Genomic DNA, 19,136 nt, shown 5'->3' with positions numbered 1-19,136 from the left:
ACTTCTTTTCAACCAAAGCATGTTAACAATAAAGAGGTTAATGAATCCTTAAAGCAATTGTTACAACAATTTAAAGATGTGTTTCCAAATGAGTTACCAGAAGGATTACCACCTGTCCGAGATGTTGAGCATCCGATCGACGTAATACCTGGCTCAAAGCCAGTAAGTAAGCCTCCTTATCGGCTTAGTTCTAAGAAAGCACAAGAAGTAGAACAACAGTTAATGGAATACCTTAAAGGTGGATTCGTTCGACCAAGCACTTCGCCTTGGGCTTCACCGATTCTATTGGTGAAGAAAAAAGATGGGTCTATGAGACTATGCGTAGACTACCATGGTTTGAATGCGGTCACGATTAAGAATAAGTACCCTTTGCCCCACAAATAGATGAGTTGTTTGATCAACTCCAAGGGGAAAAGCACTTTATGAAAATCGATTTACGATCCGGATATCATCAAGCGGATGTTCAAAATACTGCTTTTCAAACTAAGTTTGGTCACTACGAGTTTTTAGTCATGCCCTTTGGTTTGACTAATGCTCCGGCCACATTCATGACGCTCATAGATAGTGTCTTAAAACCTTATTTAGAAAAATTTATCATGGTTTTCCTAGACGATATCCTGATCTATAGTTGCACCAAGAAAGAACATCTCGAACACTTACGGCGAGTATTTGAATTACTCAGGAAGCATTCACTTTATGCCAAAGAGAGCAAATGTGAATTCTTCGTAAAAGAAATCCAATACTTGGGACACATAATCTCGGAAGATGGCATTCGTATGGATCCAGCGAAAGTTGAAACCATATTGAAATGGCCACATCCCACAAATTTAGAAAAATTACAAATTTTTCTTGGTTTATCTGGATTCTATAGAAAGTACATTCAAGATTATGCTAAGATAGTTGTTTCGTCATGCTTAAAGGAAAGGGAAAGACCTTCGTTTGGATGGATTCCCAACAAAGAAGTTTTGAGAAACTTAAGGTAGCTATAGCTACGGCTCCCGATCTAAAAGTGGTCGATCCGAATCAACCCTTTGTGGTAGAGACGAATGCAAGTAACGATGCAATAGGCACAGTCCTCTTACAAGGGGGAAAATCTATTGCATTTGAAAGTGAAAGGTTGGACAAGGCTCAACAGAATTATTCAGCTTATGAAAGAGAGTGCTATAATTCATGCCTTAAAGAAGTGGAGGCATTATTTATATGGTGCCAGATTTGAGATAGTCTTTGATCATGAGAGCATCAAATGGCTATCTAGTCAAAGAGAGTTGAAAGAATGCAAAGCTCGATGGGGCAGAGTTGCTCCAGGAGTTCGACTTTCAACTTAGATATAGAAAAGGATGTTACAATGTGGTAGCTGATTCACTAAGTCGATGCCCATGGTTAACGAGTTGAGTTTTACTCAAATTAAGAGTGATTTTCTTGAATCACTTAAGGGGAAGTGCGTTGATGATCTGCATTATGCCCATGCGCGGAGTGTCGTAGAGAAGAGGGGTCCCTTGACAATAAATAAAGATATCCCCGTTAACGAGACAGACACTTCCACTAGCAACGGTAAGTCTCGAGAGATGTCTCAAGGAGACATGTCACAAGTGATGAAAGAAATCATTGGAAGAATTTTTCCATCGATAACGGTTACTTACTTTACAAAGGTAGAGTGTATATACCTTCAGACTCAAACCGCGTATTTTATATGAATTTCACGATAGTCCAAGTGCTAGTCATCCTGGAATACAGAAGACATATACACTAGTTAAGAGACAATTCTATTGGTCTGGCTTAAGTAAGGACATCCAGGACTGTCCTAAAATGCCAAAAGTGCCAGGTCAATAAAGCAAACGCCTAAAAGTAGGTGGTTTACTAAGTCCACTAGAGATCCCAAATGGCAAGTGGGAGAGTATCTCAATGAACTTTTGTTACATGCGGAAGCTCTGAGAGTCTTCTTTCAGCCCTAAACACCATCTAGAACACACTGATGCAAAAAAATGCAAACAAAAGGGAGAGTAGAGAGAGAGAGAGAGAGAGAGAGAGAGAGAGCTGGAAATTCAGTATTTCATATGGTACAAAAAGGTACATCTATCTTGCAGCCTATGGCTGCCTTCCATGAAAAGGTAAATCACCTAAACAAAGCCCTAAATTTATGCCCCAGCCAACAAGGGGCTGAATGATCAAAACGATGAGCAATTATGCCTATTTATAGGCCTTGAAGTGACCATGTGATTTGGCCGACTGCTAGTCGGCCAGCTCTTGGACATAAAATAAACATATGCTGTAGCCGCCTGGATTCTCTTCTTCTGTGTACTGGCCGACAACCCCCATGTCCTCTACTGGTCAACTCTCCTTGCCAAAACAGCATACCATGCTCCAAATCTGTGTTTCTAGTGAGTCTTTATCATGTTGCCTTCAAGATTAGCCCTGAGATTAGCATGTACATGTGTGTGCACATGACAACTTTATAGTTGGATTACCTAAAACGAACAGAGGCCACGTTTCAATTCGGGTAGTCGTGGATAGGTTAACAAAAATGTGTCGGTTTATTCCGACAAAAACAACAATGACTACGCCTGAGTTAGCACGGTTGCTCGTTGAGAATATCTATCGATTATATGGGTTACCTACCGATATAGTTAGTGATAGAGATACAAAGTTTAATATACATTTTTGGCATGTTGTGTTCGAGAGATTGGACACCATGCTAAGTATGAGTACGGCTGAACATCCACGAAGCGATGGTCAAACCAAGAGAGTCAAACAAGTCTTGGAAGACATGCTATTAGCATATGTAAGCAAAAAGCAAACCAATTGGGAAGAATATTTACCCATATTGGAATTCGCTTATAATAGTGCCAAACATTCAACAACGGGATTTAGTCCATTCATGTTGATGTATGGTTTCCAACCACAAGCCCCAGTGGCCACTGGACTCCAGAAAGAAAAGATACAAAAAGTTAAAGATTTTCTTCAAGATCTCCACGAGATGACGAAAATCATGAAAGATAATGTTGAGAGAGCACAGGATCATGCTAAACATTATGCAGACAAAGATCGTAGACAGATCATCTTTGAAGAAGGTGACAAAGTGTTTTTAAAGGTTCCTCAACACTCTGAATCTTTGAAAACAAGAAGAAGTCCGAAGTTATCTCCAAGGTATTGTGGTCCATTCACAATACTTAAAAAAGTAGGTAGTCTTGCTTATAAGTTAGCTTTACCAAAAAGCTCTAAAGTTCATCCAGTTTTTCACGTCAATAGACTGAAAAAGAAATTGGGAGATGATGATAATCTCGTCAATCAAGAGATCCTAGTAGAACTTGTCGAACCCCCATCTTTACCACACAAACCAAAAAAAGTCTTGGATTTCCAAGAGAAAAGGACTCGACACTCTATACGACAAGAGTGTTTAGTCAAGTGGAAGGATAGACCAAAAGAAGGTTCTACTTGGGAAAAGGTAAGCACACTCAAACAAAGGTTCCCAAATTTCATTTTTGAGGACAAAAACTCCTCTTAAGGGGGAAGTAATGTCACAACAGCAATAGTCTTGGGAGCCTAGAGATCTCAACCGTCCCGACAAGGCACCGGCGGGGTTCAGTGGAAGCCAGCATGACCAAGCTAGAGAACACATGGTGGTGCGCACTAGGAAAGTGTTCACACACAATTAAGGGGTAGTTGGCTAAGCATGGCCAGGTAGCCTAGAATAGAAAAGAATGGTGTCAAAAATAGCTGGAGGGGGTCGTGTAGTAGGCGTGGTTGGGTGGAGAATTCAAGAGCTCTCAGCCCTTTGGTTCTCTCTAGAGGTCGGCTGGTCCGGTCGGCCTAATAACTTGGCAATGGGACATGGACAGAATTGGGACCGGCGAGTTTTCAGTTGTCGATCTCCATCCAAGATTATACAAAAGCCCTAGATTTCTTGATTATGGATCCAAATAGGGTTGATGTTATTCGAGGGAGGAATGGTTTTACAACCATGATGTTCATGTCGATTGGAAGGGTCATACTTTGTCCTTTGTTATGGAGGGTCTCCCTATTCGTCTTCAGGGTGATTTTGTAGTCCCACCCTCTACTTTTGTAAATTCAGCAGAACTACATAATATTATTGGAAATTCAGATTATGAGGTGTATCAGTGTGTTCTTGATCTCCTTTCATCTAATGTTAATTGTAGTTTGAATACGCTTAAGTTGGATGTTTGGGAGACACAAGCTTTAGAAGACATTAAGGCAGATTTTGTCGATGTTTTTCCTACTGAGTTGCCTTACGGTTTACCGCCCAGTAGGTCAGTAGATCATAAGATTGATTTGGTTCCAATGGTTCCAAGGTCTCAACCTATGAGTATTGCACCTTACAAGATGAGTGGAAGAGAACGAGATTGCCCAACAGTTGTCGGAATATCTCCAAATGAGACGGATACGTACGAGTGATCTCCCTGGGAAGCTCTAGTGCTTTTGAAGCACAAGAAGGACGATACTTGGTGGATGTGTGTGAATTCTAAAAAGTTGAATAAAGTTACAATGAAGAATAGGCATCCTCTTCCCACAGCAGATGACTTGATGGATAGATTGCAAGGTGCTGCCTATTTTATGAAGATTGACCTTCGTTGTATATCCGAGGAGGATGTCTTTAAGATAGGTTTCCGTACGCGATATGGTCATTACAAGTCTCTCGTATTACCTTTTGGACTCACGAATGCTCTTGCTACTTTTCAGCAGATGATGAATGATCTCTTTCGAGATTATTTAGGAAAATTCGTTGTAGTGTTCTTAGATAACATTTTAGTTTATAGTCATACCCTCGAGGAGTATGTTGAACATCTCAGGGTAGTCTTGGGGATTCTAAGACGAGAACGACTATATGCTAAACTTTCTAAGTGTGAGTTTTCTGTAAGGAGCTCACATACCTAGGTCATCGAATTTCTCGAGATGGTATGAGCATTGATCTTGAGCGAATCAAAAGGTGTTCGATTGGCAAGTTCCTTGAAAAGTGAGGCAACTTCGAGCATTCTTGGGATTCACTATCTTTCTAAAAAAGCCAATGAAGGATTTCGAATCTAACTGTTTCCTTTACGAACCTTCTCAATGAACGGGGACATAAGTCCTATAGTTCTATTACCTAGAATGAAAGGCTTGACGAGGCTTTCTAGACTCTCAAGCTTAAGATGAAAGAGGCACCTATTTTAGCCTTACCAAATCCTGGTCAACCATTTGTGGTTGAAATTGATGCCAGTGATTATGCGATTGGGGCTGCCTTATTCCACGAGGGCCGACCTGTGGCTTCTGAAAGAAAGAAGCTTGATGATAGCCAAGTCAAGTGGCATACTCAAGAAAAAGAGTTGTATGCGGTGATACATGCATTGAAAATTTGGAGACATTTATATGGATCCAAATTTGTTGTCTTGACTGACCATGCGTCAATCAAGTACATCTGTGATAGACCTCAATTGAGAGAGGAGAAGGCACAGTGAGCAGAGCTTATGGAGAACGATTCAGTATAGGAAGGGTAGTTTGAACCGGGTTGCAGATGCTTTGAGTCAGATTGGAGAGGTGAATCTTTTGAGTTTCACCAAGATTAGTGCTGACTTCTATGATTCCCTAAGGGGGCTATGTTGGACCAATGGGCATTTCAATCGGTATTGGCTAGCAGCAGGTTCAGGCACGGAGTTCCATAGTTTTAGACCAGGACTTGGGGGTCATCCCACCTATTAGAATGGCTAATAGTCAATATTTGATTCGGAATGGATTATTGTTCCGGGATGATAGAGTCTGTGTACACGATTGTTCTAAGATTAGGAGGAAGATTCTTCATGAATGTCATGACTCTCCTACTGCAAGTCATTCAAGTGTACACCAGACTTATGATTTAGTAAAACGGATGTTTTACTAAACTAGCCTAAAATGAAGGCGGGAGTCCAAGACTATGTGGTGAAGTGTCATCAATGTCAGGTGAATAAGGCCGAGCGTCTTAAGAACTGGAGAGTTGTTACATCTTCTAGAGATCCCTTTTGGGACGTGGGAAAGAATTTCCATGGATTTTGTTACCACGCACCAACAGACAGGACATGATGATAACTAGGTGGTGGTCGTCAGGCAGACAAAGATGGCAAGGTTTTTATCTACAAGGTCAACCGTGAGAGCAACTGATTTAGCTCCACAATTTGTTGAGCAGCTGTCCAGATTATATGGGTTGCCTTGTGACATAGTGAGTGACTTGGATTTCAGGGAGAGGAAGCTTAGGAATAAGTTGATCCCTCAGTATAAGATCAAGTTGAAAGACAAGGTGGTGGAGGACTCGACTTGGGAGACAGTTGCTAGTTTAGAGTGGAGATTCTGTGATTTTGTTTCCTAGAGAGGAAAGATCTTAGGAGGGGAAGTATGTTATGTACCTAATTAATCCTCGAGATTAGGGCCTAATCTAGTTAGCATTGGGAAGCCCTGAGATTAGGGGAAGGCCATATGCAGGTTACGGGTGGCTAGGGTTCATTATTTTTTATAATTGTTACTGGCTATTTTTAGTTAGACTATTTCTTATAGTGGCAATAGTCACTATATAAGTGACTTATGGGTTATTGTTATTCATTCAACCATTGAGTTGGCTGTTGGTCTGTGCTTCGGACTCCTGCCATGAACATGGCAGTTCACAAGAGATCTTGCCGAAGGTCCCTTGGGACAGGCTCTGGTGGTATGGGATGCCAGGGCTGACTAGCTTGGCCTGTGGAGAGTGGAACTCTAGCCCCTAGCTCAAGGGTGATTCTTGATGGAATCTATGGTTGGGAGGTGAGTTGCCTCCACCCTTCTATATGTACTAACCTTGTGTGTTAAGCTTGTGTATTAGGTGGTCGTGTGGGGGGCTTTACACCTCACCACCTTGTACTATGATTGACATTGGCTAATCCACCCAATCACTTCAATCACTTCTACAAGGAGAGGCTACTCCGAAAAGATTGTGGAAAGCTTACTTGGTATGTCTGATCTGCAAGATCTATCACTACCTCCGTCACACGCATCAATCCTTGATGCATGTGCCAAGACAACCTTGAGGATTACAAGGTAGAATAGGGCAATTAGGATCAAGCACACCTTTGCGAGCCCTCACAAAAGGGACGTGGTCGACTAAGTGACTGTGAGTAGGCTTTGCACACAAGGTAGATGTAGGCGCACCCCTATGAGGGGTTAGGATGGCCCGCGCATGGCCTATGAGAATGATCAAGCCCAGAATCAAGAGCAACAAAGACCTACGTTGAAAACTACTAGTCCCACTAGAGCCAGGATACGTCCCACCTACATAGAGGTTGGATAGTGCATGGGATATTATTGCTAGCATTACAACCTGGCACATTTGAAAGGCTAGATGGATTGAGGCCATTGAGGTCACTTTGGTTTATGATAGATGCATGGGACCATTGAGGGTACTTTGGTTTATGATACAAAGTGCATCTACAGGATTTTGAGTAATATCATTCACACACGTTCATGGCCACTTAGGACCTTGTTGGCAACACAAGGCACCTAATTGGTTGAGATTTCCCCCTTGTTTGGTTTGAAAATATCCCTTTTGTATATTTTTTCATACCAATAGAAGTCTCTTTTCCGGAAAAAAAAAAAAACTATTGGTCCCCGTCAAAAATGTGGGATGCTTGCCTTAGGGTAAAATCATTAGCAAAACGGCATGAAGCAAAAATGGACAAGGTTGGGGTAGTTTTAGACCAGCTTTGGGCAGCCTAAGCATGTGCAAACCAGCCTAGCCAAGAGGCCTAGGGTGTTGCACCATTTTAGCCCACTATGAACATGTTCAGTGATTTTTATTGCACTTTTTAAGGACTTGTGTCAGTTGAAGGGCATTTTTCCTACAATAGGCCCCAAGTCCCCTCCTCCTACATCATCTTCCACTTCAACAACCCAAAGCAGCAAATGCAAGCCCAAACCCTCGAAATACATCAGCAGCAGCCCACCTCTTCAAAGCAGACTGATTTGGACCAAAAGTGACTGACAGATCCGGACTCAAAGTGACAAACAGAAAATGACAAATGGATCCAGATGAAAAGTGACCGACAGATCAGAACAAAAGGTGACACGCAGTGGTTTCCGGTTTGGTAAAGTATTGAGAACACAATGAGGTAAAGAAGACAAAGTACAACTCCATCTAAAGAACACAATCGGGACCTCCGAAGTACCACAAGGTCATTGGCACCAAGTGGGTTCCTAAACTAAAGTTCGAGTTTGACAACAAGATGGAGAAATTCAAGGCCAAACTTGCATGCTAAGGAAGATGCTCTAAGGACTAAACAAGACCCTAGCAACAAACTTAGGAGAAACTAAAGAATGTCTTCAAAGCGTGCACTAATGCAAAGGAATCAAGGGTCAAATAGCTCCTTCATTTGTCATGAGCATTGAGAGGTATGCTAGAGAGGTAGTCATGGAGGCATTCACCATGACCAAATGCAAGCCAAAATATATCCGTACAAGGTTCTTTACCATTTGTGTATGAGACACTCTATCATGACCACGTTTACCTTGCCAACACCCCCCCACGGGACATCAGCTTTGCAGTTGGGGTTCTCCGGAAGCCCTTGAGTTAAACCATTGGGAGAGGTAAGAATGCCCGTGGTTAAGCATTATCAAAGGCACACAAGACTTTTGACAATAGGGCAAGACCTTGTACCGTTAGTACAGATTACAAGGCATAAACTATACATACACTTACACAAACCTAAACTTGTAAGCAACAATGAGGAATACTAAAACAGAGATGTAGGGCTTGACGAGTTGAACAAGAGCACTAAGGGCTCAACATGCAAGGCAGCCCTTGTAAGAAGAGTGAATTTTTTCATGTGCATTTATAACTCAGACATCAGTAGAGATTGTGTAGAATGCATGGTTAGTGTGTATCTTTGAGGCCTTGTAAAATGACTCCTGTCTTTTTGTTTGGAAGGGAAGGCGCACCTGGTAGATCTGACGGATCCCAGATTGTATTTGCTTAGACGAGCTCGTCCTCGGACACCCCCGTGCACGACATCGCGCTCCATCATCATCACCTCAAGCACAAGGATGTGCGAGATGGCACCAAGTGCCAGGTCCTACAAAAAATGGCACAACAAGGTACCTCCTATTGGTAACTCCGGGTGGCCACTAGACCTGAATCTTTGCCTCATCCAAAATAATCGACTTTTCAAGGCTTCTTCTCGTTGTATCTATTCACTCAAATTGTAGTTGTATCTAAATTTTGTTTCAGGTATCTACATTCATAAATCGCCCCTGATTTATTAATCTTTACTAAGGCCATCTCTTACCCGGTCCTTGCATGCATGCACGCATGCTTGCCAAGTGGCACCCTCCTCTCCTCCTCCTATCGATCGAGCAAAGTTTTAGAGAGAGAGAGAGAGAGAGGTGATTGCCCCTCATGCTTGCTCCACAACAGATAAAGAGAGGCAGCCTCTCTGCAAGCAAATCGAGGAGAGAGACAGAGAGATGTTGGGATGCTACAATGTGTATATGAAAGAGAGGGAGGGCATAGACCCTGTGTGCAAAGAGAGAGAAAGAGAGAGAGAGAGAGAGACAGAGAGAGACAGAGAGGGCACATACCCTATGGGTGTACTCGTGAGACGGTGCGGGGAACGTGGCAAGCACGTAGTAGTCATGTAGATAAAATAGAGATTTTATTCGATTTCATACTAAAATAGATTTTTTTATTTCATATCAAAGGTTAGAGAAATAAAAACCTAAAATCATGCATTGATTAAATAATTAATGCCAAACCAAAAAAGATTTTGGTGGCCTATTCACTCAAATTGTTGTGGTTGTATTAATTAAATGCCACTGACATGGCATTTAATTAATACAACCGTAGTACATGAACCCCTCGTCCTCCCTCCCTTCCTCTACTCTACTCGTAGAATGAGCCCTTTTATGGAGAATTGTGAGACCTTAAATAGAAAGGATATAGGTGAATGCATGCAAATGGGTATAAGCACCTTAACATGGGACACTTTTCATGTTAATAAGCATACAAAAGTAGGACCTATTACTCCAAGAGCCAAGGTAGATTTTCTGTAGATTTTGGGAGATTTTTTTTACATGTGTGATACGTCACTTTTGCATGACAGCACTCCACTTGAACTAATTTTTACATGCAATGCTTGTTCTTTTTGACCTTTTAGTAGGCCCACTCGGTCTATCTGTTATAACCACGTTTGAATTTTGAAAGGATGGAGGCATAAGAAGGGAATGGGCTCCACTGCAATAAAACGTAGGCGCACGAAAGTACGCTAGAACCTTGAACAAGAGATACACCACCGAGAAAACCTACTAAAGAGAAGAGGTCAAAATAGATAGCGACTACAGCATAAGTGTAGCTAAAAGGCAAAAGAAGAAAAAAGGAAGAATGGAGCGCAGCGAATCCCCACCAACAAAGGGTAGACCCAGTACTAAAAGGATTTCTTCTACATAAAAGAGGAGAGGATCATTGGACCACTCCTCTAGTGCAAGTGTGTTGTTTGCTCTCTCTTTTTCTCTATTTTCACTTTGCAGCAGCTAGCTGCATGCATAAATGATTTTACTTTAGATGATAGAGAGGGAGAGAAAGAGATAGAGAGGGTGTGTGTATGTGTGTGTGTGTGTGTGTGTGATTTTGAAAAATCTAAATTACTCCCCCTGAAACAATGTAACTGGCATTCTATTCTTTGGCCTGTTCAGGTGGTGCATTCCGGAGATATTGTCAGGCATTTGGGATACCCATAGACACTTTTTTTTTTTTGTAATATCCAGTGCAGTATATTTATATGCTCATAAATTTACAAGATGGGAAGTCTCCGAAGCGGAGAGTATCCCAAATGTTAGAAACACAAAGAGAAAAGCTCTAAACAAGAAGCATCCATTTCACCCATATGGCAGGCATCATATAAAGATTGCCGCAATGAGGCTCTGAAGGATTCATATGACTGGTGATTCTGCCGACCCAAGTATGCCAAATTATGCTCACTCCAGATTGTCCAAAGAGCCCAATATCTCACCCAAGAGAGAAATAGTGAGTATTGGGACAAGGAGCGCATGTATCTGCCAAAAAGCCAGAAATGTTTCCCAAAATTGTGACTAGGGAAACGGAGCCGAAGAAAATCTGAAATTCTCCTGAGGAGGATCCTGGAACAAGGGCAGTGCCAGAGCAGATGAAGAACAGTCTCTGAGGGAGCCTGACATCTTAGACATGTGGAAGGTGCAATGTGACGTTTAGCAAGTATGACCCCCACTGACAATGTACCTGTCAAACATCTCCAAAGAAAAAGTCTTTGTTTCAATGGCATTTTACACTTCCACAACATCCGGAGATTCTTTCTCCACCATGACAAGAGAACTTTTATAAGCCCACTATTCTACTCCAAGACTTTCTGCTTTCCCTCTCTCTGTCTGTTTTCACATACATATGTATGCATAAATGAATTAACTCTTGTTGATAGAGAAAGAGAGAAACAAAAAGAGAGGGAGTGTGTAGTTAGGGTGCACTCAAATCTTATTAAGGCTATTTATGCTAATAAGGCAGCTTTGAGTGATGGTTAGCATACATTATATAGCTTCTGTCAAAGCTTTGTATGTTAATCTATAAATACAAGAGAGATTTGGTTGTGTCTGTTTTTCATTTTGGTGCAGCATTTTAATGCTTTGTTTTTATTCGTGTAGGCCATTGGGTAGCACCAAAGATTAATTACCCAACTCAAAATAGGTTCACCATATGCAAAGAGGAATTCAATAAGGAGTATGGGCTGAGCTTAGAGTGTTTTGATCCAAAACCCTCAAGGACTCAAATTTGACAAAGCATGAGTGACCAAGCATATTCAAGCATCCCATGGAGGATGGTGAATATCGCATCAAGTGCAACGTTATTTGAGACAATGCATACAAAGACCTTATGTAGTTTCATTATAAGGTGTACCAGAGAGAGTCTACTGACAAGAAGATTCCAATTCATTTTGCTTGGGGTTACATAAAGGAGTTTGGTGTAGTTGCTCAAAAGTTTTGGAAGCAAATTACTTTCAATTGGGCATACTTTGTAGAACAAGTTAATGTCAATAAAAAAACGGGGTATACAATTCCTTAGTTCCATTGTGCTGAGAGCAGTTTGCAAAATCTTTTTCTCAACCCTTCCTTGCTCATTCAACCTCTCACGCAGCTCTCTTTCTTAGTATATCACTTTTTGTTATGTATCACTTTTCTAGTTATTACTTGGATAACCATTCAGGATTTGGTTCTAGTTCAATTCTTTTTGAGATCGACTTTAAAGTATGCCAAAGGAGTATGCCAAGTACACCTTCCTTAGTGTGCCCTCTTTAGTTAAAATAGATAATTGTGAAAGTGAAAGTAGTTTAAACAAAAAACAAAAATAATACAAACAATAAAAAACAAGAAGAAAGGCTTAAAAAGATAACCATTGTCATGTGCGATCTAGGTACGACTTTTGGCTCTTAGTGATGGTGCCTTGGGACTGTAGCCTTAATCTCCATGGGATGGGACCTTGCAGCTAAAAATCTACCAATAAAGGGCTTTTAAAAAAACCGTCGTTGTAGATGTACTTATCAGTTCTTAGATACTCTTGTATGAGATCTTTGGGCCATTGCTTGGGTCTCTATAGGGGGTGATGCCCTAATTTTACCATTTTTATCTTCTTATTAAATTTAAAAAAAAATCAAAGGCGAAAGCTTATAATAATCACTTAGCAATTTCATTTATGAGGCCAGATAATAGCTAGAAATGGTTTCACCAAAGTGATAATGTGTAGAGACTAGGGTCATAACCCAAGGCATGCTCTTTGCTCCATCTTAGTTTAGATTGAATTTGGACCAACCTTAATATTACCCTTGTCTTAACTATAAAATTTTCATTAGTCACAACAATATTTCCTCACTACTTGACTAGGTGTTTGCATTGTGCTGCTTAAATTTCAATTATTTTCCACAGGAACACCTTACTCATTATACCATGTTGCCTTGTAGGCCTTACAAGATCTCTAACATTTCCAACACCAACACCCATCCAGTATACAGCCTCGACGTATCTTCATTAACATATTTCAAGAACGAAATTTGCATCAGGATAAGAGGTATGTTAATCCCTACCGGAGACCTCTATGGCGTTGATGCCAACCACCGTATCATTTTCACCACCTTTGGGCCACAATCGCCAGAATTCACTTGAAAACCATGTATTGTATATTTTATGTGTGTGCTCATCGCTTGTTTATTAAAGGAGCCCCACGGGATTTTAGGTAGAGAGTACTATTTGTGGATTAGGTGTTACACAAGCTAGAGTGGCCGAATGATCCCTAGGACCTAATTTATAACTTTGGCCGCCCAAGAGTGTAAACCCTAGTAGCCACACATAAGAGGTAAAATATAACTCTCACAACTCATTCTTTTATGCTAATTCAATAGAGTGCTCTTCTTCTCTATATACTATCTTATGCTATTGCTTGTTTGAGCTCTTATGCGTGCTTGCTTGCTTGTATGTGAGAGAGTGAGTGTGAGAGATTAACTTGTGAGGAGGGTCGAGCTTCCATTGGAGTGCGGCAGTAGCGGCGGCAGCAGAGTGGAGCTTTCGAGGGCGGCTACATGGCAACATCATCTCCTACGAGAATCCTAGGTTTTCATGAGGTGAGTGACACACCCCAACTGTGCATTTGTGTGCTAGGCCATAGTAAATTGGTTTCTCGATTGAGCTGTTTATGCTCCTGAGTGTGGTCAGGCAAATCCCGACGACATTGGATTGTTCCTTGCATTCTTTCTATGGCGCACGGGCTTTCGAGTGACGATGGACACTCTTCCACAAAATATTGGGACAAGGTTTGCACTATTATTCACGATGCCAAAATCACATCCCTATTTGTGCTCAACACATTTGAAACAAAAAACCAACAGCGGAACCAACTCGCCTTGAGTTAGAGGTTCCCAGAGAGAGACCACCTTGCTACATGTTTTTATCTTAGGAGATGTAAACCTCATTAGGCCACCCACCCCTTGCACCATCCACAACTACCATCACTACTCGTTTGGTGATGAACAATTCCCAATCCATGACCATCGATTATTTTGAATTTGAGTTTTATACCCGTATCTTGTAGGTGTGACCCCCTCAAAGTATAAAAAAAGAGGACATCATCCTCAAGAGTGAATGGATTTTAACCCCACCACTGATAGTCCTAGTGATTATTAGTTAGTGGAACAGAACTATAACACTTGAGCTTCCCCATGGAATAGTCACTATCGTATCCTTTGTGAGGCCCCCATCCTCCACTTATAACTCCACTTATAAGCCATCACGTCAAGTAACCCCTACACTCCTATTGCCATCCCACACATTAGACCATGGCCTTAAACCATTATGGAGATCTAAATCCTTGCTATTAAGACAAAGACCACCCCTCAAAGGTCATCTTGTGAATGACCCCTATATTTAGGCTTGTAAGTTAAGAAAACCCACACCACAAGCCTCTACAACCATGCCATTAAATGCCACCATGACAAAGATGGAGTGAGGGACCAAAACCCCTGCCAATAGACCAAAGATGGAGTGGAGAGACCAAAACCGATGCCTCCAACACTAATCCCAAAGCAAGTAGGAATGGAGAGCAATGGTTTTCCACCATGACACATGTGCAAACACCACTTTAGAGTGTGGTGGGAGGAGTCCATGGACACTACGCAACAAGAGGCAATACCAGCTTCATGCTAGGTGTCCTTAACTAAACCCCATTCCCATTAAAAAAAGGCACCCATGGTGCCAAACCTAAAGAACAAACACTTTTACATTTTTGGTGTGCATATTCAACCCTCTTCATACACATCATTTTGCCATCAAAACTAATATACATAGACCCAAAAACTTTAATCTACCTTGTGGCCTACCCTTTACGAATCCATGCATCCATGCCTCTTCATCGATCCCACCAATGGTTTCAATCACACCTTGTCTAGGTACTCTGACATTGGATCCCATTCTTGCAATTCACATCAATGCCCATGCCATAACTTTGCACGCTTACCTTCAATCCTAGTTGTCTTGGTTTGTTCTCTTAATTGAGTCTTGTTCTTACTAAGATGAGCTCTCTTTCCATCCATTATTCAAAATTATGGCATCTTTACCTTCAATCCTAGTTGTCTTGGTTTGTTCTCTTAATTGAGTCTTGTTCTTTCTAAGATGAGCCCTCTTTCCATCCATTATTCAAAATTATGACATCTTTGCATGGACACTACGCAACAAGAGGCAATACCAGCTTCATGCAAGGTGTCCTTAACTAAACCCCATTCCCATTAAAAAAAGGCACCCATGGTGCCAAACCTAAAGAACAAACACTTTTACATTTTTGGTGTGCATATTCAACCCTCTTCATACACATTATTTTGCCATCGAATCTAATATACATAGACCCAAAAACTTTAATCTACCTTTTGGCCTACCCTTTACGAATCCATGCATCCATGCCTCTTCATCGATCCCACCAATGGTCTCAATCACACCTTGTCTAGGTACTCTGACATTGGATCCCATTCTTGCAATTCACATCAATGCACATGCCATAACTTTGCACGCTTACCTTCAATCCTAGTTGTCTTGGTTTGTTCTCTTAATTGAGTCTTGTTCTTACTAAGATGAGCCCTCTTTCCATCCATTATTCAAAATTATGGCATCTTTGCATGCACAAGGGCTACTAGCCTTCCAATCCATTCACAATGCAGAGACAAGGAATCCATAAAGATGTCCACTGTAGAATTATCCATCTTGCCCAATCATGGGTCCATAAAGTGCACTTTATGGAGCCTTTGGATCCATGCACCACAATCAAAGGTTTTTACACAAAGCAATGATTCCATCAACTAGCCTTCACATCTCCCTCTAAGTCATGAAATTGGCCTATAACCACAGTAATCAAATGAGTTAGAGATGCCCACAAGGTCAAAATAAAGCTATATACACCCAAGGTTAGCATTGTCCAACAATCTAAAATTTCACTCGGAGATATACAAGCACTATATGGCTTCACTTTGTTTTGCCAACATTGTCATGCTTCATACTACAAAAGGCCTGATTAGCCACCAACACTTCAAAAAGAGGCTCAAGAATCGCTCGCATCTATTTGGCCATGTATGGCATGCCATCCATAGCTTGTGGTTTATCAACGTAAATGCCATATTAGATGTCCTAAATTCTTCCATTCTCATGGATAACCCAACCTCATTCACAAGGCTAGCCTTGTTACGCATCAACACTCAATCTCCTACCCCAAATCATGTGTAAGAGTCAAATAAGCCCAAAAAATAAGTGTCAAAGAAAGCGGTGTGTTGGAGTTTTCACGGGAAGGAGCTTCTACACAAGATTACCATCCTTGCCCATGCATGAGGGACCTCTAATATACACATGGGCTCTACATTTAGTAGACACATCTAGTAGGAATGGGCATTTGGTAATCTCAAGCACCTACACCTCCTCGTCTCAATGCCACCCTCTAGGTACATCTCTAAATGAGGGGACCATGGTTGGGCATCAATTTGTTCTACCTTGTGGTCCATTCGGGACCAATCTACACATCCTTTCTTCTTTGGTTGCACCCAATGCTCTCAATCGTACCTTGCCTAGGCACTTCAACATTGGATCCATTCTTGCAACAAGCTGCATTAATGCCCATGCCAACACTTTGCATGCTGAACTTTAATCTGGTTGTCTTGGTTTGTCCTCTTGATTGAGTTTTTTTCTTTCTAGGACCAACCCTCTTTCCATCCATGAATTATAATTTTAGTGTCTGCACACTCACAAGGGCTCCTAGCCATGTGTGCATGGCACGGAAGGACTCCATAAAGATGTCCACCTGATAATTTTCCATCTTGCCCAATTAAATGGGCATTGTTACCTCATTTTGTACATCCAAAATCTCTATCTCTAGCTTAGGTATAGTTCACATTATGTATGGTCGTGTGGGCCCAATAATGTATGGGTAGAGATAGGCAATGGGCAGCCACTTAAGCTGGGCAACTGAGAAAATTCCACTTGTATATATACAACTTTTGATAATGTGAATGGGAGAATTTAATCATTTCTTAAGTGTAAGGCTTTCTTCTTCTTTTTAGATCTTACCTTGTTGATTTCTTACATGCTTATGTGTGTGATTAGAATGTGTTAAGTGGGCATGCTTGCTAGCTTGAGTGAGAGTGTGATTGAGCAAGAGTAGAGTAGAGGGTGGTTCAAGTTTCCTAGCTTACATCACCTTTTAGAAGGATTACTTAGGAGATTGAGAGTAGAGAAAGGGATTAAACAAGAGGGATTGACACACCTCTTGGCCTCTTTTGCCTCTCTAATTGGGCCTTCCACGATCTAAAACAAGAGGTCTAACAACTAACACTCTGGTTCCTAGATAGCAAGAAGGTTTTTGACATGAACAAATTTCACCACTGCTAGGGATTGAATCAGTCTTGGAGGAGGGAAGGAAGTGGAGCCATCATCTACTAAAAAATCTTGTTTATTCTCACTCTATCTTGCTCTTGGATGTAAATGCTTGGTTGAATGTTGAGATGTATTCTAGAGTAGTATTTGAGTGATTATGTGTGTTATTTAGGTGTGGTTAGAGAATTGTTGATAGGATATTTAAAAAGTCAAAAACCATAACTTGACATAACGTATTATTAACACAACAAGAAGAAATACCAAGCTCAATTCTAGAGAGGTTGAAAATGACCATCAACATGAGCGTTCTCAATATTTATGTCTCTCTCATCATCCAACAAGTCCACCCTTGGTTGCTTTCCACAACTTTGTATTTGTCTTACACATGTTAAAAAAAGCAATGAGCAACTCAAGACAATGACCAATAGTTAGTAGATGCCTACATTAATAAAGAACTCGACTAACCTCTCCTTTATGTAGGTCTCTTTTTCTCCACCGCCTTATCAACCAACTTCTCCACCTCGATAGGCTGTCCAAGCTTGAAATGCTAATGGAGCTCCTTCTCCTGCTCAAAAACATGACCCTTCTCAAGGTCAATCCACCAAGGACACATCTCCAACTCCCACTTGGACAACTTATGCATACTTTGGGGGTACATACATAGAGCTTCATTATCCAGAGCCAACCATTTCTTTGCTCTTACAGGCATAACAATGACTCCTTTCTTTTAAACACATGAAATATCTGAAAACATTGAAAAGAAACATATGATTGAGAATGGATTTTTGATTTAAAAAGAATGTAGCATTTACTTATGAACATTTCCAACACTACTCTTACAGGCATAACAATGACTCCTTTCTTTTAAACACATGAAATATCTGAAAACATTGAAAAGAAACATATGATTGAGAATGGATTTTTGATTTAAAAAGAATGTAGCATTTTCTTATGAACATTTCCAACACTACTCGTAAAAAAGATCAACCTGTAAATCAACCTCTGGGCAGCTATCTAGACCATGTCAAACTTCTTTGTTACCTTTTTAGCATTCTCTTTTTCCCTTGTGTCTTGGCCTATCTCATGAGGGAACAATTGCTTCCTCTTCTCAATCTTTATCTCCTCGTAATAATCATAGAGCAAGCAATCATTGGGCACCACCAGGCCATTAGGCTCATCCACAAAATCTTTAAGGAGGATAGCATTTTCCCTTTGCAAAATCTTTTCAAGAGTGACCTCTTTTCGAAGCCAGCTTCAAAGTAAAAAGAAATCACATCACAAAGGAAAGTATGCATATGACTTATTTGTAGAAATTGTAAACAACTAAACACAACAAGCAATAGAAATTGTAAACAACTAAACGCAACAAGCAATAGAAAACCATGACTTACTGTCTATAGATATGATCTCCGCACATAAGGCCAAACATATTTTTGGTTATCTTGTTTGCCTCCAATAAACCCAACCAAATGATTTTGGACTCTATTGGTTATCTTGTTTGCCTCTAATAAACCCAACCAAATGATTTTGGACTCTATTGGTACATTACATAATGCTAATAAATTCAGCTTATCTAGTGTTGCAAAGCTATCCACATCCCACTCTAAGGACCACACTTTAGCCCACCATGCTTAGGATCAATAATGTTAAGGATCTACATAAATAAGAATCATTCTTAATACACTATGTCCAAAATTAATATTGTCTTGAAACGTAATTAGAAACACACTATATTA

The 19,136-nt window shown here is 40.8% G+C and overlaps 1 protein-coding gene across 1 annotated transcript in view; it reads right to left on the bottom strand.

Annotated features, from left to right (window-relative positions):
* LOC147641351 (zinc transporter) overlaps positions 1-9,161 on the bottom strand; it is a 101,598-nt gene extending 92,437 nt beyond the window's left edge. The window contains exon 1 of the mRNA XM_086820800.1: positions 8,926-9,161. Coding sequence (XP_086676926.1) covers positions 8,926-9,014 — 89 coding nt within the window. The 5' untranslated portion in view covers positions 9,015-9,161. The remainder of the gene's footprint in view (positions 1-8,925) is intronic.
* Between the last annotated feature and the right edge of the window lie 9,975 nt (positions 9,162-19,136).

The sequence above is a fragment of the Cibotium barometz genome, chromosome 2, assembly GCF_041138505.1.
Source record: "Cibotium barometz isolate CiBa-2024 chromosome 2, ASM4113850v1, whole genome shotgun sequence".
NCBI lineage: Eukaryota > Viridiplantae > Streptophyta > Polypodiopsida > Cyatheales > Cibotiaceae > Cibotium > Cibotium barometz.
This window is presented reverse-complemented; position numbering and strand designations above follow the sequence as displayed.